General features: G+C 34.6%; 3 protein-coding genes and 1 long non-coding RNA gene across 7 annotated transcripts in view; 2 read left to right on the forward strand and 2 right to left on the reverse strand.

The window, feature by feature from the left end:
• Window positions 1–6,826, forward strand: part of LOC107998261 (probable G-protein coupled receptor Mth-like 1) — a 147,178-nt gene extending 140,352 nt beyond the window's left edge. The window contains exon 7 of the mRNA XM_062072563.1: window positions 1,239–6,826. Coding sequence (XP_061928547.1) covers window positions 1,239–1,572 — 334 coding nt within the window. The 3' untranslated portion in view covers window positions 1,573–6,826. The remainder of the gene's footprint in view (window positions 1–1,238) is intronic.
• A 2,108-nt stretch (window positions 6,827–8,934) lies between these two features.
• Window positions 8,935–13,318, reverse strand: LOC107998178 (protein MTO1 homolog, mitochondrial). 2 transcript variants are annotated; one of them, XM_062072562.1, is made up of 10 exons: window positions 13,223–13,318; window positions 11,453–11,697; window positions 11,085–11,384; window positions 10,824–11,000; window positions 10,350–10,757; window positions 10,079–10,251; window positions 9,518–9,964; window positions 9,338–9,441; window positions 9,185–9,245; window positions 8,935–9,099 (listed from the first exon to the last, which is right to left on the reverse strand). In XM_062072562.1, exons 2-10 carry the CDS (start codon window positions 11,667–11,669, stop codon window positions 9,007–9,009), a joined length of 1,980 nt encoding a protein of 659 aa, XP_061928546.1. In that variant the 5' UTR covers window positions 11,670–11,697; window positions 13,223–13,318; the 3' UTR covers window positions 8,935–9,006. The 2 variants fall into 2 exon arrangements, with proteins under 2 accessions (XP_061928546.1, XP_016912787.1); XM_017057298.3 differs by lacking the exon at window positions 13,223–13,318 and adding an exon at window positions 12,737–13,111.
• Window positions 13,319–13,467: 149 nt separating this feature from the next.
• LOC107998179 (protein-tyrosine sulfotransferase) overlaps window positions 13,468–25,776 on the forward strand; it is a 164,908-nt gene continuing 152,599 nt past the window's right edge. Inside the window, exons 1-2 of one of the 3 annotated variants that reach the window (XM_028666888.2) lie at window positions 13,478–13,608; window positions 14,235–14,623. The gene's annotated coding sequence lies outside the window, so the exon portion shown is untranslated. Of the gene's footprint in view, window positions 13,609–14,234; window positions 14,624–25,776 lie in introns of all 3 variants that reach the window. The other 2 variants (XM_062072566.1, XM_062072564.1) reach the window with 2 other exon arrangements.
• LOC133665799 (uncharacterized) lies at window positions 20,879–21,921 on the reverse strand. The gene is made up of 2 exons (XR_009829146.1): window positions 21,750–21,921; window positions 20,879–21,291 (listed from the first exon to the last, which is right to left on the reverse strand). It is a non-coding gene; the product is annotated as an uncharacterized LOC133665799 (long non-coding RNA).

Below are 25,776 nucleotides of genomic sequence, written 5' to 3' on the forward strand. Positions count from 1 at the left end.
TTTATTATTATTATTATTATTTTACCCGCGTATTAAACCGTAATTATCGCGATATATACGCAACACGGCCGCGCGATTTCCCCGTAATAGCTGGATACAGAGATCTTCTATTTTCGCTGCGTCGTCTAATTGTTACGAGCGGGTAACATGCGAACATGCGCGGCTTCCAACCGGTGGTGGGCCAAAAATAACGCGGCGACCAACCAGGACGTAAGAGCGGAGAGGTGAGCGAGGAAAACTGGTGAGAAAGTTCCGCTTGTCGCGTGAAAACTCCGCGACCCGATTCCACGACCAATTTTGCGCATTGCCACTAATTGAGTCGACTGTAAACAAAAAAAAAAGAGAGAAAAATCAACAGCATATTTCAGATTCCTTGCGAGAACTTTTATTGCACTTAGGTAGAAAATTTTTTTCCCACCTCGACGCGTTACGAATATAAAAATTCGGTAAATGAGATAGATACGAGCGTTTAAAATGGCAGGATCAAGGGGAAAAGAGGACTGGATGGCCTTTACGATAATAACACTATAATTTCGCGACTCGACACTAATGTAACTTGGCGCGAATGCTCAGCCGGAACGAATTAATAATGCTTTGACTTTGGTCACAATGCGATGCATACATTACCGCGCAACGTGTGTCACGCCGTACAAACGGATACGTTTGCGGCCTGATTTATGCCCGTCGTAATTGAACACCGCGCTAATTGAATCGGGTCGCTTTTTGTCGCTGGAAATTCGTGGTGTGGTCGGTACCTGTGTACCGTTGCCCGAGAAACGTTATAAAACGCGTTATAAAACGTGAAAAATAACGCTCCTCTCTCGCGCCACGAAATTGCGCGTGGAAAGATATAGGATAGAATTTTGTTGTAAAAGTGTCTCCATAGATGTCTCTCTGAATCGCTGCCTTCCAAATTCCAAATTCTTTTGAACTTTCGACAATAATCCGGCATGAGTCAAGCTTCCCCAAAAAATTTCTTTCCCAACTATTACAAACGCCTTGAATACTACACTTCGTTTCCTGAAGACTCGAGCGAGGCGAGCAACCCGTATCCTCTCGTACGATTTCTTTTAACCAATTAACTTATCACCAGACCATCGACAGACCTGCTTAAACCTTAATAGACCCTGCTCCTCCTCCTCCTCGTTCCCTTAATAGATCATAATCCGTCCGAGGATCGGATAGAAGATGTCGTCTTCTCGAACGAATGACCAAGACCCTGATGTTTCTGTTTCCAGAGCCGCATTAGGCCGCGTGTGCATGAAGCTGGTGGTCGTGATGGGCGTCACCTGGGTGGCCGACGTTGTCTCGTGGGCGGTCGGTGGCCCTCAATACATCTGGTACTTCACCGACATGATAAACGCGTTCCAGGGAGTGCTAATCTTCGCGGTGGTTGGCTGCCAGCCCCAGGTCCGCGCCGCGTTGAAGAGGATCTGCAACAGGAACCCGAGGACGAACGCTGGAAGGCAGGGAAACGGGCTGAGCACCACCAGTCACGGGATGCCCAGCATGGGCGACAGCGTCATTCAGAATCCGAGCACGAAGACCGCCCCGCTGGAAACCATCTGCTAAGCGACTTCCTCCGACCGAGCAGCTTCCCTGACCGGTGCGGCGTTGACCTCCGCTTCGGAGATCGCCGCTCGTGGCCCACCATCGTCCACGTTTATCCACGAGCGCGGAATTCGGTGGACAGGAAGCGGCGCCTGCTCGAAACGAGGGGAAGTTTGGATCCCTCGAGACACGTTAAACAGACGCGGAAGTTGATTGAGCGGAAGAACATTGTATACGAAGCGATGAGCGCGCGAAACGTCCCATTGATAGATCGGTACCAAGAAGCGGAGAATTAATCTATTAGATTCGGATTAAAGTCGTCGCTATATAAAACGCGATACAGAGGAGGATCCTCCTCTGTGATTGATTTATTCGAGTATCGATCAAAAGGAAACGCTGGTTTCCCCTTCTCTCTAAATAATGAGCGAATGTAACGCGTTATTATGTTACGTTTGAAAAGAGAAAGAAGTTGTTGATATCCGATATGCAAGAAGCGAAAAGCAGCGTTGATCAATTCCCTCCTTAAAGTCGCTTCGAAAGGGGACAGAAGTTGGTGTTAAAGGTTCGACGACCTCGAGACCTTGAACTTGAAACAGCCGGACTTCCTCTATCCCCTCGACCGCTTCTCGACACGACGACACTCGTTCCACGAGGATTGTCTGGCCGCGAAGTAGGCCCCGGTTCCTCCGTTCGCGTTCTTAAACTTCTTTTCTCTCCTCTTTCCTCCTCGAGGTCGTCAACCTCGGCGATACACGATCGCGAAGAAGCACGCGTGCGACGTCGGCCGTGGTCGGCCGCACGTTGTGTCCCCCGTGGGCTAGGTGGAAAGCGGCCATAACGCGCGAGCGCTGTCACTTTGAATAGTTCATTGTCGCGACTGGGAGCAGCACAATGGAGAAAACAACGCGACAAATATTCATAGAGAAGACCCGTCCCGGTTCGAGTTACCTCTCGAGGGAGAACCGCGTTCCTCGCTACTTACGCCCCCACCTTTCGCTCGCGTCAGATCCTAGATGTCGTCGCAATTTTGAATCCATCTTCTCTGGATTTTGTCTTCTCGTTCCGATGAGCGATTCTGACGCGAGAGTCCGTTGTCCACACAGGAATTGTAACAACAGACTTTTCACGTTGTTATCGTCCGATTAAAAATGAAATGTTGGTCGCGACTATCGGTCGGTATTAATATTCGTTCAATTTTTCTTTTTTATTATGTATTATTGATGTCAATCGATCGTCGGGCGATGTGGGAACGAACAGCGTATGTGATGTCTCCTCGTTTTTTCGATTGAAAAAAATCGAGCACAGTTGTAGAATCGTTCACGTCATTGATAATCGGCCGATATTCGTTTTTAATGGGAAAAAAAAAGAGAAAAGGAGACTGTAAACTGAATTGCGAAAACGAGAACGATTTATCACAGATTACACAATGATTTATCATACGTTACGATCGACCGATTACTTCGATTACGCGCAGATGAACGAAGTTAACGAGATGATGTGCGGCCGATACGAGACGCGCTGTTTCGATATTAATAAATGGCGCCAGGCAAGTGCAACGAGATCGACCGCGGTTACGGTCGAATTTTTGTTCCCCTCGCGACAATAAGGGATCATCGATATTAATATAGTTGGTGATCGAAAGGAGTCGGTTCTCTCGTCAGTTCGCTTTGCTTTGCTTTGGTTTTACGCGACGACTCGGTCGCACTTTCGCCTACGATTTCAATTTCTGCGATTCGCAGAGGTGTGACGCCGATGATTTTAGACAAATTTAACAATCGTGATGAACAATCGTGAGAAAATTGAAAATTTCGATTTGCGAGCGAACGATGGACGCGACTCGCTCGGTCGTGAAATTGAACGTGGATGGCCTTGACCCGTGTTTGCAACCACGGTGTGTCGAGAAAGGACGAACGATGAATTCCGTGCTTTCTTCTAAGGCTCGCCCCGCTTCGTTATTCATCGAGCGTGCCTGGAGCCACGAGCGATCGCTCTTCAATTTCCTTTAGCATAAATTTGCATTGGCACCGTGGCCCGTTACCATCACAGCTACCATTTAACGCGTTGAATTCGAAGTCTTATAACGTCGTTCATTTCGGTCGCACGTCATCTTCAATTAAATTCTTTCAATTATTTTCTTTCTTTCTTTCTTTTTTATATAGACAGAGATATTCAGAGATACAGATTTACTCTTCTCGTCGATCAGTACTGTTTATAACCTCCTTTGGATCGCAGTATCTCGGCAACGGACTACGAAAGAAAACTCGAAGGAAAGTAATTCTCACTGCCACAGAATTCAATTTCAAATTCGAGAAGACTCGAAGCCACGGATTTATTTTCAAATCGAGTTGCGGAAAAAAAATTTTGATAAACCTTTACATTGTTACGTCGATCGCAAGCACAACGAACATTTTCGTTCGTTTTGCTTAGAACAAACGATATATTCTTTTTTTATACTTTGATACCGCATGAACATGATTTTATATAGATGATACTTATATAGAGATCGAGTTGAAAAATTATCGATTAAATTCGAATGATCGCCAATTTCTTTTTTTTTTTTTTTTTTTTTTTTTAAGTACGGATTAGTCACGTTTTCACGAAGTCAAACGTAGGTAGGTCAGGGCATAATGGACGACAACTCGTGACAATACACATTAGGAATTCAATGCCTTCTGAAATGCCTTCCAAACATGGTGTTCAACGTGCCGAATTGTATACAATGGAGAAACAAGCGGAGACCGTATCCCTCTCGGTTCTCCTCTCATCGCGTGTACAACGCGAGATTGCTATTTCTCCACGCGATTTCCGGCGTAACTTCCGATGACATTCCTCCACAGATTCATTCAACTTGTGATCGTGAATTAATTAATTACACTCACGCTTGCTATTCTGTACGAAGAAGCGAAGCATCGATTCGTAATACGATAGAACTAGATTTATATGAATCTGGTAAATTCATGTAATAATAGTCTATCCATTATTTATATTATTTCTAAGTTTTTATTCGAGTATCTAGAGTTTAAGTGTTCACAGTTTTAGCTTATTCCTTCGAATATATACATAGTTGTACATTAGTCCATTTTATTTTATTAATCTACGTATATAATCGACGTTCGATTTTTCTTTTTTTTCTTTTTTTTTTCTTTTTAATCTTTTCCAAAACGTCAATATATTATTTTCGTTTTCGAAAAGCAATACGAATGTCATGGGAAATCGCCGGGTGCGATAGAACGCACCGTATAAAAACCGTCTCACGTAGAGTTAGGTACCTCGCACTCGAGTTTGCTATTCTTTAGACCACACGTTCGCGTAGTTTCTCGACACGTGAACGAGAGTAGAGTAATCATCGTCATTGTTTCTTCAGGTGCATTCAAGAGACTGAGCCATGTACCCTTCGCTCACGTTAAACCGAAACTATCCCAACTCTCCGCGAAGATACTCGACAATGTTTTTCAAATACGAACTTCCTTCTGAATCGAATATATAACACTCTTGCCTTCGTTTCCTCGATAATAACATCTAAAATACAAATCTTTTCGTTTCGTGCACCGCTTTCTGATCAAACCTGTACGATGGATCTTCGAACGCAGAGGGACGGATAGTTTCTCTAAAATCATATTAGTTCCTTTTTCTCGTTGTATGGATGGTGGGGAGTGGAACGAAGTTGTCGAAGTTTCGCACTTTTTTTCGAATAATGGAGAAACGGGAGATGGTACGATACCTCGTCAACGTTCGCGTCCACGTAGCGTGCGTGTCGTGCATGCGTGCACATATCGAATAATTGCGTGTCAATGCGAGCGTGTGAACGGCACAGTGTAATTAGCGCATTAACGAGCATTAACTTTGTTATAAATCCCTTGCTGTGTATAATCGGTGGCGGACGAACGCGTAACGAGCCGGCGACAATTGTAAAATTTCCATTCTGTCCAATAATGTGATCGTCGCAAGAACGAACTAGGCCGTCGTGTTATTCCGCGTTATATCTGGATCGATTCGAGCGTTCAAAGATCAATTGCATAGAGAATTCTCGGCCAATCGACAACCGTTGCCGTCGTCAAATGCTGTTACGCTGTCTTTCGGTTGCCTGCCCCATTGCATCTCCTCGTGTAGATAACATTTCTCCCATTCATTATGTTAAAATAATGTAATTATAAGTAAGCACGGTAGATACGTATATAAGTTATTATTCGTATCCGTCGCGTAAGACCGATTCAAGAAAAATATATGCGAACAATTATTATAAAAATGGTTCTACGTAAGCCATGATCGTAAGACGGATTTCGATGTACATTAATTCAACATTCAACGTATGATATTCGATGATAATTTGTTACGTAGTTAAGATAATATACGAGATAAGAGGAACAACGTAGCCTTAAAATTAATTTATTCGGAGTAGTCATTGTTGGCGTATGAACAATAAGAGGAACGTATAATATATAGTATACACATACATAAGTACACGTAAAAACGTATATATGTATATATATATACGGTATACGGTAGCTTGCCAGTATAGAGAGAAACGTAGAATTAAGAAGAGAACACGTGAATCACGACGAGGGCACGAAAGGAGAACGTCGAAAAGAGATAACGACCGTGGCGATCGTTACGGGAGAAAATCCTCACGATCAAGTGGAGAGACGCTTATTGAGGACCGCGTGCCTTCGCGTAATTTACGTGCGTGCATTCGCAGCGCGGAAAATCCAATGTTGAATTTAACATCGAGGACGTTCCAAGTCGCGGTGAAACGCATTCGGTATGCGCAATCGTGACCAGTTGAATATATTGGAAAGTCTTTGAAATTTTTCTATCGATGAAAGATGTTGGAATTGAAAAAAAGAAACGCGTCGTTGATCATAATACTTGATTCGATATGCTCGACTCGATATTGGATTCTTGGCGAGGCGAATGATTTCGTAAATTTGGCCAAAATAGTTCGTCACTTTTTGTATATTTTTTACCGCGATTTAGGGAGAAAGGCAGCGAAAAGAATTGTTTTTATCGTGGAAACTGTTACATCGGGTGGAAAGTGGTTGATTCTTTGGAGGCTATTATTGAGAGACAATAGTATTAACTCGTCGAGAGTATTAGAGGCGAGCTCGTCTTGGCTCGATTAGAGAACCGTGTAGAGAGAACAGCCGGATTACCATGGTAGAGAAATTTATGATTACAACGACCCTGTACTACGGCCAATCGTACACCATTCCTGTACAATGTATCGTAACAGTATTTACTATCGCACTAATGGTAATAAATGATAACTGTTAGTACACTTTCTGTTTCCATTTCGAATTTTTTCGATTTATTATCCAATAATCCTAACCCTGTTCATATACATTGGAAATCGTTTTTTTCTTTTTTTGAACATGTATTAAAATATTCGTATACATATATTGATTATAAATGCATACTACGGATTATGAAAAATCGTGCAAAATTTTTATTCTTGAAAATAGAAAAATTTCGTGTGCCATCTCTTCTCGGATTACATTCGTCTAACGTAAAATCGAAATTTCTGATAGAGAAAACTTTTGTCCGAATTTACAATTTTTTTATTACGAGATATAATTGGAAAAGAACGAAATTTTTCTCAGATTCTTGAGATATATGAGAGGAGCAAGAATTTTTTAGGGAAATATAATCTGAAAAAAGATGGTATGTGAAAATTTTCTAGAATTTGATGTATTTACCTGTTTTATATTTTTATCTTTTACTTACTTAACTCTTTGTGCTGTCATATTTACAAGAATTAAACTTGTTTTAATCATTTTCGTAAGTATTTAATTACTTGATATGCTTTTTTGATTATTTGATATGATTGAAATTGATATACTTATCCATTTTATATTTATCGTTTTTAAGGTCTCATTATAAAAAATATATAAAATATATATATAATATATATAAAAATATATAAATATAATATAAATTCGAAATTTAAACCGAGAATATAAAAATCCATATTTTTTACATTGAAGGTTAAGAAATATTGTAGTTTTGAAAAAGAAACGATGAAAGTGTGTTCAATTGACGTCTCGTATCTCGTTTATAATCACGCGCCAAAAGTATAAACAAGGAAAGCAATATAGTGGAAAAAGGACAGAGATAAATTAAAAATGTGGAAATCAGCGCCATCTCTAGAGTGCCGCAAATGAAACAGAGAAAGAAAGGATAAAAGATAGTGAGAGTAGGATAGAAATAGAATAAGATTTGACTATTAGCGCCATCTCTAATCTATTCAAGTAATCTACTCAAGTATCTCTTCAAGTAGGATAAAGTAGAACAAGAATTGAAAATCAACGTCATCTCTTAAGTATTAAATTAATTTTCTAGAAATACGTCAGATCCTATCTTTATTTTCTCTCATTAATTGCTTTCTTTGGCTATAATTGTTCTGCAAAATTTATCAGTATATTACTAATTTTATCGTTTATTAAAACAAAAATATAAAAATAATTATCAAAAAGAAATATCAAAAAAGTATATATGTACGTATATTAAAATAGAATACATATTTATACTGGTACGTGAACGTGTGATAAAAATTAAACGTGTGATTAAAATTCAATTTTATTTATTACACATATATACATATAATATATGTATGTTGATATATGAAGTAAAAATCCTTAATACTACTTACACTCTTTCATTATTCCATTTTCTATTCTTTCTCTAAAAAAAAATGAATCTTAGATTTTTAATCCTAAGATTTTTAAAAGAAATATATGTACATATGTAAATTAAAATAACCCTCATTTTATACGATCTTAAAATATCATGAGTTCCCGCTAAAATTTTAAACAACGCGAAAATATCACGTGTTTTCAACAAATAAATTGATTACGCTAGTAATCTTGTAATAACGTTTACTTTGAGTATGCTTCATCAATTTAGTAGTGAGAAGTTTGAAGCTGAACGAACCCTTCCTAATTCAATCAAGCAACTTGTCTCTTATGTAACTCGGACATTAGTTACGTTAGCCAAAACGGAAACTACAACTGCATAGTAAGTTAGATTATTTTACTTTATTAAACAAAAGAATTTTACAAATAACTACGATTGAATTTTGCCTCTTTTGCATAAATTCGAAATTATACGAATTGTATGCAGACAAAATTTATATTGATATCCAAGTTATTAGTAATTTTATAAATTATTTGTTTTAATGCTTGAGTAAATGTACAGATTCGATAATTTTTATCTAATAAATAAGTTCTATTTAAGAATATAATATAATAATTGATTTATAATATATAATGATTAAACAATGCGGTAATAATTTTTTGTCTTTAGTAATATAAATTGAACGGTTACGGTTGAATAATTTCATAAAAATTTGGATTGTTTCCGATTTTAAGGCAAAATTTTAATAAATACTTTTATTTTGTTTCAAATAAAATTTATTAAACTATTTATTTAAATTAAATATATTTTTATTTTATTCATATTTTATTTTATAGTAAGATCATTTTTTCTTATGTAATGTATTAATCGCAAAATAGCACATGGAGTAATTCCTGAAATTCGAGTAGCTGCAGCAATCTAAAAAGATAAAATAATAGATAATGTTACAATGATAATAAGAAAAAATGCTATCCAAAATATTTCTTTTTTTTTGTATACTTACTGTATATGGTTTTAATTCTAAGAACTTTTCTTTTTCCTCTAAGGATAAATTTAGTTGAGGCCTATATTAAGACATACAATTAATTATTAAAAAAGATACTTATGTTTAATAGATATCAATTTTTATTTCATATTTAATTTAAGTTAAACTTACATGTTATAATCGATAGATGATGGAATGATCATTTGTTCGTTTTTACGAATTTCATCGATCTCTTCTTGCAATCCTTTAATACTCGCTGCATATAATGCTTCTATCTGTATTTTATGATCATAAAAATCAATTATAATTTGTATTTATTTAAAAATATTTATATATGTTTCTTTTGCAAACCTTTAATCTTTCTAAAATAATTGAATCCTGCGCAAGATGTCCAAATCGATCCGGAAGCACTTTAATAATCATATCGATGGATATCTCGTTATTACGTAACAAATTAAAAGCGGATTGAACATTAGTATTTTTAGTATGCTTAAAACCGAGTAAATTTTTCCACTTTAAATCAGAATGAACTTCATTTTTAAACAATTGTATACTTTCTTCTAATTTGGATAAAATTATTTCTGTTTTTTTCATTCTTTCTTCAGACACACAACCAATTTTATATCCTTTTTTGGTAAGTCTTTGATCTGCGTTATCTGGTCGTAGAATCAATCGATATTCGGCTCGACTAGTAAACATTCTATATGGTTCATTTGTTCCTTGTGTAATAAGATCATCGATCAAAACACCGATATAACCTTCCGTTCGACTTATTATTAATAATTTTTTATTAAGAACCTATTAAATAAATATTTAACAAGAAACAAGAACGAATTTCTTCGTTATTAACTTGAAAAATCTATAACATAAATACATAAATATATAAATCTATAAAAATCTATAAAAAGAAACCTTAGCTGCTGCATTAACACCTGCTACAATTCCTTGTGCAGCTGCTTCTTCATAACCAGTTGTACCATTTATCTGTCCAGCAAGAAATAATCCTGGAACTTTTTTAGTTTCTAGTGTAACAATTAATTCTCTTGGATCAATATAATCATACTCAACTCCATAACCTGGTTTCACTATATATAAAATTATAAAATTATATTAGAATATTATATTGCATATAAAATATAGAATTGTATTTGAGATATTCTAAAATGCAGAAAATTAATTTTACCCATTTTTGCATTTTCTAATCCTGGAATACATTTAATAAGTTCTTCTTGTTTCTCTGCTGGAAGTGTACATGATAATCCAGAAGGATATATTAAAGGTGAATCTAGCCCTTCTGGTTCCAACCAAATTGGATGCTCATGTCCCTTAAATTTGAGAATTTTGCTTTCTATGCTTGGACAATATCTAGGTCCGCATATTTCTTCCGTAACATGTAAATTACAATGCATGTTATCTTTTATAATTTTTTCTACTTCTTTCGTTGTATATGTTAAGTAACAATTTAATTGTTTTTCTACAGGCAACCAGACAGTGTCATTCATAAATGAAAATGGTGTAGAGACTTTATCTGGAAGACGGACATCACATTTGGAAAAGTCTACAGTAGATTTTTCTATTCGCGGTGGTGTACCTAAAAAGATATTTAAAAACAATATAAGTAAATTTTGAAATTTATAATAAAATATAATATAATTACCAGTTTTTAATCTTCCCATTCTAAATCCAATATTTTCTAATGTGTTTGCTAATCCAATACTAGGTTCATCCCCAAGTCTACCAGCAGGTCTTTTTTCTAAACCAATATTAATTTGTCCTTTTAAAAAAGTACCCGTTGTTATAACAACTGCATCACTATAAATTTTTGTTCCATTCTCTATAATATGATTTTTATAAATTTTTTATTTTTTTTAAATTAATAATATTAAACAACAATAATCCAATTCAAAAATAAACATACTAAGAATTATTCCACAACACCTTGGAGAATCTCCATGTATGATTAAATCTTCTACAGAGGATTCATATATTTGCAAACCAGGTGTATTAAAAAGTTCTTCCTGTAGATGTTTTTTATATAATTTACGATCAATTTGAGCTCTATAACCCCACACAGCTGGTCCTTTAGATCTATTTAGTATTGTATAATTAATACCAGAAAGATCACATATACGACAACAAATACCATCTAAAGCATCTATTTCTCTCATAAGATTTCCCTTTCCAATTCCACCAAAGGATGGATTACATGACATCTCTCCTATAAAAATGTAAATTTTTATTCAATAATCTTTAATATTAAAATAACAATTAAAAATAAATTTATACCTATTGTGCTTTTCTTATGAGTGACTAATAACGTTTTTGCTCCCATTCTAGCAGCTGCTGCACAAGCTTCTGTTCCAGCATGTCCACCACCAATAATAATAACATCAAATTTATGTTGATCATTGTTAAATGAAATATTTCTTAGAAAATAAAGAAATTCTTTTTTATAAATTTTGTTTAATGAAGATAGTCCAATCTTTTTATAAATCATTATCATTTTATCATTACCATTTTATCAAAGTATCCTAGGATAAAAGAAATAAATAATTCTATTAAGTATTTATTAAATTATTTATTTTAATAATTACATATACATCTATATAATATGTGCATAATATATTTATATAATTTTAAAATATAAATGAATAAATACATAAATAGTAATATAACAAAAAAAAGGAATTTATATATTTATTTATATAAAGAAAAATGTAGGATTTTTTTAAGAAATAAAAAATTCAGTAGTTTCTAATTTCATAAATAAAGAATTATATGTAAGTGCATCTCCAAGTTTTGGTAATATTAAATTTTCACATATAGTTTCTTTATCTATAAAATTTGTATTTACATATTTTAAGTTATTTATAAATTCTATGACAAAGTTAAAACAATTCATTGAAACTTCATCATAATTTTCAGATTTCCATTTTGGATCTTTTATCATTATTTTTAGTGTTTCATTCCAATGATTGATCCAAGATGAAGGAATTATATTTATTGCAATACAATTCATCCATTTTGAATAATCATTTACTACTAAACCAACTTTGTCATATTCAAAAACAATTCCTTCTGAATTTGTTACTCCTATGTGTAAATCATTTACAATATGATAATCATTCAAAAAATTGCCATGAGCTGGTTTTACAACTATGGAATGTGGTTCATATGCTGCATTTTTATAAGGATATGGAATAAGGAAAGGTATTATTTTATAATCTATAATTTGTACATGACAAATTGGACATATTTCTGGAACACTTTTACAAAATACATTTTTTCTACAGCAATGTTGAAAACATAAAATTTTCGAATCAGAAGCCATTTTAATTTATTTCAATGCTATTTTATGGAAAATTCTAACACCTTCTACAAAATGTTAGGTTATGTCATGCAGTTTAGCAACCAAATGAAGAATCTTCAAAAAAGAATCAAAATCCTTATCTTTATATTTAGATAAATTCATGCGAAAAAAACTACAAGTAAAATTTATTATATTAAACAAAAAATTTAAAAATTATACTATTAACAAAAAAAAAATAATTTTATAAAAAGTTACATTACCTATTACAACTTATAATATTCGTCTGTGATAGTATCTCTTTATGTAATTAATATACACTTAATAATAATTCATATATATTATATATTTATATATATTTGTAATAAATTTAATATTTTGTAAAAATAATAAGGTAACAAAGATAATAAATGATTATCTGTGATAGTTGATATTCATATCGTATATATCTAAAATATTTATCTTATAAAAAATTATAAAGACAATATCTATCTTTTTTATGATATAAATATTTAGAATTATAGAATAAAAAATATTCACATTTATCGCATATAAAAAAAAATTAAAGAAAACGAAAATTTAAAAAAAATTATGAATAAAAATTTTATTAAAAATTATATAAAGTAAACATTTTTCCGAATATAAAATATTTTTTAAATTGCGCGTAATTTTTAATTTTAATAAAATATTAAAAATTATAATATTTAAATATTTCATATTTCATATTTGAAATATAATATATAAATCACCTTGTAAACGCTTCGAAATATATAAACATTCGACATTCGACTTTATCCGCCGAGATACGATTACCGGTCACCAGTCAGTTTCGCTTCGATCGTTGTATTGTTCAGACGTGTCGAAACCGTGTGCGTATAATTTCGTGTATAATTTAATTATATTTTGCATTTAAAATATTTATCTTGATTTATATTTGTAAAATATTATTTATGTTTACGCGATGTATATTTATTCGCAAGTGTTTTAAGTACATTCATTCGCGAGTGTAACAAAAAAATAGTGACGAAAATTTCGCGCGTTTTATGATTTCATTTATGAGTGTTAGTACATTTTATTATCATTATGAACGGACAAGAAATTGCTATTGCTGTTGCTGTGCCATTATCTACGAATGGTAAGTCACATGCATAAATGACTTATTTTTTTAAATATAATATATTTATAACAAGCATAATGATTATGAATATTTTGATATTCGTGAACATTAATATTTATTTATTATTTATTTTATGATTTAGGTTAGGATTTTTGAATTCGCATTTTACATTTTCAAGTTTTTCAATTTTAATTTTATTACTTTTTATTTGATTTTTGTTATTATTTTAATTTTAATTTTGCAATTTTATACTTTTTAATTTTCTCGCTTTTTAATATTTTAGTATTTCATATTTTTTACATTTTAGTTTGAATTTTTCCACACACACACATTAATAAATTATATATTTTATAATAGAGTCATAAAAACGATTTTAATTTTGAATATATATAAGAAAATATTTCGATGAACAGATTTTCTTATAACAATCCAAAGAATTTTTATTTTTTTTTTTATAAATTCCATATTTTTCATAATTAAAAAAATAATTATTTATTATATAAAGACCAATCCTTATGTTTAAAATAATTAGAGAAAATATTATCATGTAATAATATTTTTTTATTATTATTTTTTTTTATTAATCAACAAATTTATAAAATATTTGCGATTAAAGTCGTTTTTATTTGCATTCTTCGATTTAGTCTCTACCTTGAAATGCGACCAATATTACACTTGACTAGCGCGTTCCCGCCCTTCCCCCACTACTTAGTTCTCGCGCGTGCCGTATGCCGTGGTAGCGCTGCCATAGTAGCAGCTGATCCATGGTACGGTATGGAGCAGTCGTGTTCGTACCGCGTTTCGTAGTGTGTTTGTACCGGTACGAGTGTACGATGTTTCTCTGCCTTTACTAGTTTTATCATAGTGAATCTCGTGCACGGTATTCGTGATAAGTGACTATTCTAAATCTAGTGTTTGATCAATTCTTCTGCTGACACGTTGCGAAACAGTGAAAGGTAAAGAGGGACGAGCAAGAGAACGACGAAGGACGAGCAAGAAGAATCCACCACGATACGTTTATCACGAAAAACTGGTGAGTTTTAATTCTATGTTGTTCGATATATACAAATAAAATGCTGCGCAAAAACATATAGTAGAAAATAGCTAGAATCATGATACATGCGTCAATATTATTCTTGAGGACGATCGTACAAGGCGCACACGTGAGACCGCGTACCCTTTCGAGGTGACTGACACCTGATGCGTCAATGACCATACCACGCGTATGAGTCGCGTGTACTTGGCTTCTGTTTTATGATTTTAAATCTTTAGATTTTAATAAAATCTTATTTGCAAATCTATATTAGAAATTGTTCAAGTAAAACGTGATTATTATTTAGAATAGGCGCGGGTTTTTGTGATTAGTATATCGTCAAAAGGAAAAAGATAGGTTATGTCACAAATGCCAACAACATTTTTTAATTGCGGGAGTGAATTTCGTCTCTCAATAAATAACTCTCATTTACACATATATGCATATTTCTCTAGTCAAAATATATCTTAAAATTCAATTCGTATTTCTTATCATATTCATCCATCATTATTTATTTCGTTTTCGTTGGGAAGTGTAGTTCAAGGTTACGCGTATTGTCATTTATGGCGATTCATTAGTAGTTTCCTCTTCAAAGTCATCTTTTTATATATATGTATTGTTGTAAAAAAGAATTTTTACATAATTTAAACATATATTTTTACATTATATTATATATGTAATATTATTCAATTATATTCTATTAATGCGATCTTTTACAGAAAAAACTAATTACTAGATATTTAAATTTATATTTTCAAACGATAGATAACTTTTGTAGATGAATATCATACATTATGTAATTTTATAAAAAAAAAGTTTCACTCAGGTTGAAACTTTTATTTTATAAAATTTAGTACAGAATAACGTGTATCATAATATTATTATTCTTATTTTTTTTTGAAATATTTTTATTCTTTTTTTTTTGTGTTTCATATAATAGAATTTATGTTATATATGTAGCATAAAATAATTAAAATGTATTTTAATATTTTACCGAAAATGCTTTATTTGTAATGCAATTGAATGATTGTTTTGAACGTTATCGACATTTTATAATGACACGACTACGGAACCGCGTTTTATCGACTAAAATAAAAACGGAACAGTTATGAAAATAAAAAAAAAGGAATGAAATAGAGAAACAAGAAAAATAGCGAAAAATAAAGGGAAACAAAAAAGAAACATGAATACACGTGTCATACTTGTAAATCCAAAATTATTTCCGACGACGAATTTTCCTGCAAAGTTACTACGCGTGCGCACCAGCGTACCGTTGAAACTTTATGGAAATTTTGGAACATTCGCGCTTACCCCTGGGTGCTTCATTTAAATTTCATTATCTCGAACATCGGCTAAATGATACGTCTTTCGTTCCCAACAAAACTTACTTCATCCCTGTTGGATAAGAATTAAATGATAACAATTGTCGCTTGAAATTTTTGTTGCAATTGAATCATAAGTCGATAGTTGAAAATTAAAAGAGGAAGAAGAGGGGGAGGAGGGAGGGGGGATTAAATTAATACAATGGAAAGGAAACTCTTAAAATTTTGTATATATTTTTATTTTATAATTAGAAATTATTTCTCGTTCATTTATGGAAATTTAATTGGCCAAACATAAAGCATTCTCGGTAAAATATTATATTGTGAATACATAGACGTGCGTTTTGAATCGTCAACACACGTATTCGACTATGTACAATGGACCGGTTTCCGATATTTGAACGCGATACAGCCCCTGTGGTCGTCGAGTTTGTCCATAAATCAGGAAGTGCACGCGAGCACACAACGCGGATGGTTACACCCTCTCGTAATGCATTCGTGCTCCAAAAATCATAGATAGGTTTAATTTTTTTTTTTTTTTTTTACGGAATCGTAGACAGTTGCACACTTTGGGATTTTGTTTTGCTTCGGCTACAAAAGTTTAAAAGAGTAGCAAGATATAATGTGCGTGGAATTAGGACGTTCGACTAGGAAACGTAGAAAAAAGAATAATTATCCTGAAATTTAAATTTAAATATAAATCATTCACGAATAATATTTAAATTATGTACAGCATGTAAATGGATAGATAATAGTTTAAAATAATTTATATATTGAATTTCTTAGATGTGAATATGTAATATTTGTAATACAGAGTAATAAAACTATTTAGAAGATGATTACATTTCGCAAGTGTCTGGTTAGAATTCTCCAGGCGTCTGATAATATTACTAGATTTATATAATATTTAAATGTTTGCAACACACGAAAATATCTAGTTGCTCATCAGCAATATTGCGCGTTTTGTGTACCTAAGAATAGATTTTAACTCCTTCGTGTTATTAAAGATATTTAAACAAGTCGGAATTTCATCGAAATCATTCATAAATCATGAATTGTGCACGTCCAACGATTTAAAAAACAATCGTGAATTATAATTTGCTAGAAATTTCTGGATTTATACTTTCATTAAAAAAAATCTTTTTTAATGAAATTTTTTAATGAAATCTTTAAAATCTTTTTTTTTTTTTTTTACATTAAATATAATTATTTTTTAAAGAGACTTTTTTCCGAACAAATAAATTAAAACGGGTATTAAACATTACATAAGATTCACTGATATTACTAAAATTAAATTTATCAGTCGTCGATTAATTTTATAAGTAGAATTAATAGCATAAAAAGCATAACAGTATAATTAGTGATTTATAAATAATTTATTGAATATATTTCCACGATAATGTAAGAATGTCGTTTGCGGTACTTACGTCATACTTGTTTAGAATTCTATCCACATGAGATAAGATGTAGAATGTTGATTAGCCTCGTTGGAGAGGAAATCAATTTGGATTATTTCTAATGAAAAGTGCGTGAGGCGTTTTCGTATCGGAGATTAATCGTGTATGAAACGGTGAACTGGTTTTGATTCATCGTGTAATTCGAGGCATGCGTAATATGACGAAACTTGAATCATTGACTGTAAAAAGAGAAGTGTTATTAAAGATTTTGTTTCATTCATCTATCATACCATATCATAGGAATTCTCGCTGTTCGAGCTCTTTCATTTATCTTTCTATTATCATTCCTCAATATCTTTTTATCCTTATAAATTTTTTTTTCAAAGAACTTTTTAAAAAAAATTTATAAGGATAAAAAGATAGCAATTGTATATTTTATTGTTTGATAGGTAAATTTTACAAATAATACATCGACCTCTAAATGAGAATTTTGAGAAATTTGAGGATAATTCTTTAAAGAGTGTTAGTAAATTTAATATTCTGTTCTTTGTGTAAAATTTGATAAACTTGCACAAAAATATTTTCTTGTTATATGTTTCGATTCATTAAAATTTAACATTCGTTTTATCGAGAAGTAAATATATTTATTTACTTTCACTGATTAAGGAATCCAAGATAAATAAAATACTCTGTATGGAATATTTATAAATCTCGTCACGATCGTTCGTTTCGAAAAATTTACGATTTAGAAAGGTGAGAATGAAGAAGTAGCGTGAAAGAAGAAAAAAAGTAAGTGCAAAATGCGCTTCGCGTTGTCAAAGAGTTAGCGCGAAGGTTAACGGCGTAATCGTGGTAGAAGTTTCTTGCCGTTTACCTTCCCACGAGTGTATTTTTGCTCACGCGAATCAAACGAAAGCTTCTCCCCGCGAGCGACCTCGTTTAATAGTACCGACGATTCGCTAACGAGGTTAACAGCAAGCCGCCTGTTTCACGTCGGAAATAGAGTTGCTCCATTAAACCCTAAATCTTTTTCCAACACCCTCGTGTAGTTACACGTATACTTATCGATTGTAATGATAGTTATTTGGAGCAATTTGAAAGGAAATAAAATCTTTGAATGCCGACTCTCGAAGACTCATCGTAGGAAAAAATTTGTCGAAATGAAATTTGAATAAATCTTTATATTTATGTCAGAAATATTTTTGTATTTTATTACATCTTTTTCTTCGTAAAAAAGAATTTGATCGTATCAGGTTTGATGAGATCAATAGGACATAATCTCGCAATTCGGTTTCCTTGTATTTCACGTAAAAATATCTCACGATCGCGATATGTTGCATCATTAAAAATATAAACCGTAAACGTCATTATACAATATTGTAGAAATATCATATTTATTGGAGTGACTTTAAATTCCAAAGAAAGGAATTTTCATTCATCCAGGATCATACTATATATTTTTCAAAAGAGTTAGATTCTTTTTCCTAAATGGAATCGATTCATTTAACTTTTGAATGTATAATATTCTCGGTAATTCACCAATTTGTACAATTCATATAAGTATTCCAATTGTTCTTTCACATACATCGTTCAATTGTCCTTACCCCTCGTTAATAAATCGCAATAAATTCATTGCGTACGAATCATTCTTCGAATCATTCTCGTGATATATTACTATCCATTAAAAAAAAAAAAAAAATAAGGATGAATGGATACGAATCTCGTTTACTTAAATCGATATTATCTCAGGTAAACCCATAGAACGCGAGCGGATAGTGGTTGATTCGAGGGGCGAAACTGTTCCGCGTAATCGGAAGGACGATGATTTTAATTGAAATTTCGATAGCCGAATGAACATTCCGGGATTGAAAAGGCAATTAAGATCGAATCGGTGATACATCGAGGCGAGGTGATGCACTTTCGTAATCGAACTTGGGTTTTGCCGCCTCGCGTGTTCGATCCTCCCCTCTCCCCGCGAACGATTCGGAAAATTGGATCGGCGATACTCGATCGAATCGTCCGGATATCGTCGTTTAATCACCGAAAAACGGATCGGATCGATTAACGATTCTTGCCTTCCTCCATCCACGAGATGGGGGATATCGCGATCGTTGTGGGAGAGGAAGAACGGTCAAGGAAACGATGCAACGATCGGGAAATGGAATTTATTTATTTATCTTATTTTCACGGAAAAAAAGAAAAAAAAGAAAAACCGCGAAAGTTGAGAGGCGGCCGTGCGAGGAATAATGGAGCCGTCGGTTCCGTGCCGGGAATTTCTCGATGTGGAGTAATGAATAGAGTCGTTGTATAATAAATGCATAAAGGAAAAGCGCATCAAGCTGTCGGCTAATAAAACGAGCAAACAATAAATCGACTTAATAGCTCGACGTATCGCGTGGAAGTGGAGTAAGAGGCTGTTGAGCATGTTCTTTCCACGTGAACTTGCACGTCTTCTCTTTCACGTAGACGATACATGCATATTTGAATACTCGTATAGTAGGCGAAATAATTTTCAAATTCTCGTGATTTTTCTTTTCTTTTAAATTTCAGTAGGATGTAATCAAGAGAGATACACGAAGAATATCAGAAAGATCTTAATTAAAAGAGGAAGTGAATAAATTTGTTTTTTCCGTTAATATAATAATTATACAGAGGTTAAACTGATCAATTCCAATAATAATCTTATCATGATAATACGTAATTATGCGTGTAATGGTTCAGTTACTCGATCATGATCGTATATTCTTACATTTCCTTCTCTTTTAAAGTCGCTCGGTAAAAAAATGTTTTCGACTCGGTTGGATTAATTTTCGCACGTACTTCAGTTTTTCCTTCAAAACCATAATAATAAGAATGGAAAACTGTTTTAAAAATCGGTTTATATAGCGTTTCGGGATATTGCATTTGCCAAGGTTCACATTATTAGCTTTTAAAACTCGAACCAAAGCATCCTTGCGTTTTACCTTCAAAGGAACGAATTATTACAATAAATGAAAGATGTTTCGAGTGAAGAGTACGAATTTTATTATCATTCGTAAGTCGAATTGAGGATGGTAAAGCGCGAGGATGGTAAATAGCGGCTCGTTTAAAAGATATAATATTTGTGTTTTCTTGGCGTACACCATAATCGTGGAAAACCATCTGCTTTTCCGTGGACCACGCTCGTTTTAAATATCTAAACGTCGCACGCTTCTTCTCGCGTAAATACCGCGTCGTTTTAACTTGTTTCATAAACAACGTTGACTATATGGAATGCGGGATCTTATCGTTTAAAAGTACAAGTTTCGCTTCCGCTTTGTTCACCGTGTTCCACTTTGTAGATTTAAACATATCTCGTTTAAGCGCTTGTGCAGTTAGCTTTATCGTGGAAATAAGACAATCGTCTGGATAAAGATTATTTATCTTGAAATGAGATTTCCATTTGTTTTCTTCCTCTCTCTTCCTTAACGCTAGTCTTTAACATCTAAAAATTTTAATTTCGGTAATCTTTTAAAAAAATCTTTTAAAAATCAATTGAGAATGAATACACGTATGCATGATCTTTAACCATTCAGCTTTATTTTATTTAAAAGAGTATCTAAATAATGGCATAGAAAGATCGATTTGACAGGGAATTTAATTAATTTTTAACGCGTTCGAAGCTAAAGGGGATGTTTAAACTCGATATTTATCACGGTTGGGATGATATTTGAATGATTGATCAGAGTACGTTAGTTGGTTCATTGAATTGGAGATGGAAGGCCGCGAGGCGCGCTTTAGGCGTGGTTCGGTTAAATTTCAGCCGCATGAACTTCATCTTTGTCGATAACTTCGGTTCTAAGGTTTGAGCTAGTTGTTGTTGAAAACGAATAACACGAGATAAACTTTCAGAAATCTGTGCTTCCCCGCGGCTACGATCATTGGTTGTTTCGTGGCGCCAAGTGGTTGAATTGTTTTTGAAAATATTTATCTACAAAGATAATAAAAAAACTTTTTTTCATCGTTTTCACAATTGTTATTATATTTCTTATAAATTTTATTTAAAATAAAATCACGAAATAAAATCTCTTCTAATTTTGATGTATTTCCTCGAAAATTCTCTTCAATTTCCATATCTTTTATACTTCGTTAATGGTTACATTTAAATTTGTTTATACCTCTTTAGCTAAAATATCTACCATTTAAATTAAGTTAGCAATTTTAAACAAACTTCTCAGAGATCTAAATACAATTTACTTTAATTATATATCCGAGACGAATGGTAGAAAGGAAACGATGAAACTCGAGGATTTCTCGTTTCGAAATAGAAAACAAGAAAAGTTTTGTCTCGTTAATAACATAAAATGCTATAAAAATTCAAATTGCACTCTTATTTCATTCTCCTCTCCAAACTGTCTCGACCAAATATTAATATCCATTTTTACCCACTTCGTCCTCGAAGTACTTTTTATCCGCCCAATAAAACCTCATCAATCCACACTTTATCACTTTATCAAACCCGTGCATCAACGCGCGTTGCAATCCAACTACATCGACCGACGCAACAATCCTACCTACACCAATTTCCACACCTCGATCCTTGAATACTCGATACTCGACTGCTCAAACACGCTGTCCACGCAATCGAGCCGCTGCTGCTGCGTTCAAAGTTCAAACAAGGTGGGGGAGGGGTGGAGGGGGCGAGACGTTTCCGCAAGCTGAATCGCTGTATCGCGCGATCTTAAGCCATCCGCGGGCTTATCCGCATCATCACCACAGATAGAACACTTGTTTGCTTAGCTTCTTTGTCGCGTGTGCGAATAACAGGGGAGGGTGAAACATGGTGCAAACAGGGATGAAGGGGTAAGGTAATCCGTTGGCGAGAGGCGTTGGTACGTACGGCGAACGAAACGAACGCGAGTTTAGTTGGAAACGGGGTAATTGGATCGTGGATCCCTTTTCACGGGAATACGGTTTCCCTCTTTTTAACCCGTTTCGTTCCCGCTAACGTTCGTTCGATGTCGAATCGGAACAGCGGAAACGCTGTGGAATTTCGTATGTCCTGAACCGAGACGGCTCGTTTCGAGATGTATTCTTTGATCGTGATGCCACGGTGGTGGTCCATTTCATCCCGTTTGTTGAGTCTCCAAGTTTTTATTGGAAATTCACGCACATTTTGGATGGATTTGAAATTCGCCGTGGCGGAAAATAAAGTCGAATTGGACGGCTGTGAAATTTTTCAAAAAGAGAAAAGGAAGGTTAGAATGATGGTGTAAAATAGTAAGAGGAGGAGGAAATTATTTTATTGTTTATTTAGCCGTGTCTCAGTATAAGCCAGAGATAGAAAAATTCTTAAAAAATTATAATAAAGAACCTCATCGAATCATTATCCGTTAATGTTTCTTTTTTTTTTTTTTGTAATGTCAATTCAATAATTTTATTTTTCTTAATTTTCCTGAGTTGTTACAAACGAATCTCTTACTGTAAGTTCTCAATTACTAAGGATATTACTTTTATGAGAGACTAAGTATTCTAAGAATAGAGATGTAAATTTGTTCAAGTAGATATCTCGAGAATTCTGCTATCTTATTTGCTCTTCCTCGAAATACTAGAATACCTACTCTCTCTCTAAGAGGACACATTTCAATCTCGAAACCGTGAAACGGTTATTTTATTTCTCAATAAATCGTAGAATTCTCGAATACCTATTAATTTACCCATAATTGCCGGTATCCTATTTTATCTTCGTAATAAGTCGTAAAATCCTTATCTATTAATCGATCCACTCAATCATCGTTCCCAAAATCTGTTTCAGATGTTATCATCACGCATAAAGGGGGTAATCTTGCGCGTAACGATTCCACAAAACATGGAAACGCGTCGTGAAACGTTTAATGGTGAAACGATACAAGTTTTGGCCGGGGTCGTTCGTGATTGAATGCGGCGCAAAGAACCGTGGTGCATTGGATTCCACGACGCGTAGGAAAGTGGCACTTCTGAACTGCATTCAGTTTCCGTGGCCCGCGGCCTCCCGGAAATGGCCTTCTGATTCCAACGTCCAGTCCCGGGACTCGATGTTTTCGTGTCGCTGCACGAACCGCTCGATTCACTTGCCCGGAATTTTATTGCACCCCTACCCGTGGATTCGATGGCGGCTCGTGATTTGAATACCGTCGGTCCGTGTCGGCTTTTTGCCGGTCTCTTTTTTTTTTTTAAATTCCCGGAAACACGTAACTCTTCCCTCTTCGCATTTTTACGATACCTGGCGATATAATTTTGATACGGGCGATTTCTTTCTTCCTTTTTTTTTTTTTTTATTTTACAAATACGATTCTAGTTATAGCTTCGTTGAAATATTCGATTCTTTCCGAAATTCTGAAACGAAAAGAGAAAAAGAATAATGCAGGAGTATTTTCTTTGTGAAGTAAAATTATTAATTCCAAGCTGTTTTAAATAACAATTATATTTTTTTGATTTTATTTTAAAAAATACATCGATCAAAATTTCTCTCCTCGAATTATTCCACTTCTCGCAAATTTAAAATAAAACAATAACGATAAATTATTCATCAAAATTTCTATTATTATTAGATAATATATCCATCTTACTTCGATCCCAAGTAAAATCTCTAGTCCAGCGTTTTCTATCGAGGGTGTCCCCAGCATATCCATCCACTCTACGCGAAATATAAATTCCACGAGAAAGGAATCGAAACGCGTTTCGATTCCCTTGGAACCCGCGCGTTCCACGCCCCTTGAACAGGTCGTTCCACCATTTAGCCGCGCCAAAATCGCGAAATTGTTGCGAGTATCCCTAAATTCCCCGCGTCTCCCAACCCATTCAGACGAAACCATTGGCTGGATCGGGAGAGGAGGCAAGAGGCGAGGATGGTATACGTTGAAACTGGAAATTTCCCAAAGTACACGGCGACAAAGTGGCCGTAACTGGTGCGCGCGGAGCTAGTTCTGAAGCGCGCACGTCGCGCGATACAAACATTCGAGCATTCGCGATGCACGCGCGGGGCGAGGGGGCGAAAGAAGGTCGGCTGGTTTCGCGCGGAGCTACACCACTTTTCCCTCTCCCTCCCCCTTCTATCCACCACTTCCGTTCACCACGTAGCCGCGTCCCTCTTTCCACGGGGCGGCGCTTTCCTATTCGCGAGCAAGGCGCCAGTTTCCAGCGACGATGTTTCGCTTTTACCTTTCCCTCCCCCTCACCCCAAGCAACGACGGGTTGCACTCTCGTTGCCTAGGTCGTTGTATCGTCTACCCTTCTCCGCGTGTGTGCTCTTCGACCACTCGCTTCGCCAACTTGCACTGTCCTTTTCTTTCGTGCCGCTCGATCGAAATTCCTCCCTCGGGGATGATTTGCCCTTTGGAGAGAAGAGAAAAGAAAACTTGAATCGCGAAATCATCACCACCCATTTTCGCGTCCTCCTCATCGATGAACAAATCAACTTGTCGAAACCGTGTTTCACTCTTTTCTTCGGGAATGGTTTGGAAAAATGGGAATGTTTTTAATTCGTCGATGATGATCTTGGATTTGTCGAACGCATTAATTTCTCTTTTTCCTCGCACGAAAGAAGGGAAATTCGGTTCTAGAAATGGAGAGAAACTGAAAGAATGCTTTAATCGTGAACCTTTCCAGTTCGTCGATGACGACCTGTCTTTGGCCTCTTTCTCTCTCTCTCTCGACGTCGAGCACGCCTCGAAAGAGCTAAAGGGGACAGAGTTGGGTGAAACGGGAATGGGTAGTTTGCAAAATGATAGGAAAGCTTTGAGGGCCTTTAGACGAAGAATAAGGGGGCCGTTAGAAAGATTTCTCGAACGACTCGACGCTTTAAAAGATAGACGCAATTTCGTTGAAGCACGTCTGTGACTGGTTGAAACGTGCAGGTACGGATAAAGATTGAAGAGGAAAAATAACAGGAAAACTAGGGAAACGAGGTCTCGAATCGTAGCGATCCTTCTATTTTCCGTGTATTTTTATCGACCTTAATCCTTCTCAATCTGTCGTTCATCCCGATATGTAACACAAACACATGATGACAGAAGTTGGTCAGGCAAAGGGGAGTATTCCTCGTGGAAACTGAGCGAGGCTTCGAATAGGGGGAAAAAATTCGAGTCGATCAGTGTCGGAGCTATGGTCGCATTCTACGATAGAAATTATTGGATATTCCTTTGATTCGACGCTTTCGACGATGTCATTTTGACCTATATGCGAGCAGGACAAAGGATCATCCTTTCGTTGAAAGCTTTGGGATCGTCCCAAAGCTTCCTTGGAATTCCTTTTTCTTTGTATGCGCAGGGAAAAAATTCGTTTTTCGGAATGCATGCGATGGAGTGCACGCGTTTTGTTGTTTTTAGTCGATCAAAATTCTTTCCAAGTGGATTTCTTTTTTTAGTAACGAACGCGAACCAGTTGATTGAATAAAGATCGAAGTTAGTTCGACCAAAGAAATCTTTAAATCAATTCT

Source organism: Apis cerana, linkage group LG3 (assembly GCF_029169275.1).
Source record: "Apis cerana isolate GH-2021 linkage group LG3, AcerK_1.0, whole genome shotgun sequence".
Lineage (NCBI taxonomy): Eukaryota > Metazoa > Arthropoda > Insecta > Hymenoptera > Apidae > Apis > Apis cerana.

Excerpts from the sequence above, each read along its gene's own strand:
- LOC107998178 (XM_062072562.1), bottom strand. The coding sequence starts at position 11,669 with ATGATAATGATTTATAAAAAGATTGGACTATCTTCATTAAACAAAATT. Across the intron at positions 10,252-10,349 it reads ATTAGAAAATGCAAAAATGG|TGAAACCAGGTTATGGAGTT; the intron begins GTAAAATTAATT and ends TTTTATATATAG. Across the intron at positions 9,100-9,184 it reads TAGAATTAAAACCATATACA|ATTGCTGCAGCTACTCGAAT; the intron begins GTAAGTATACAA and ends TTATCTTTTTAG.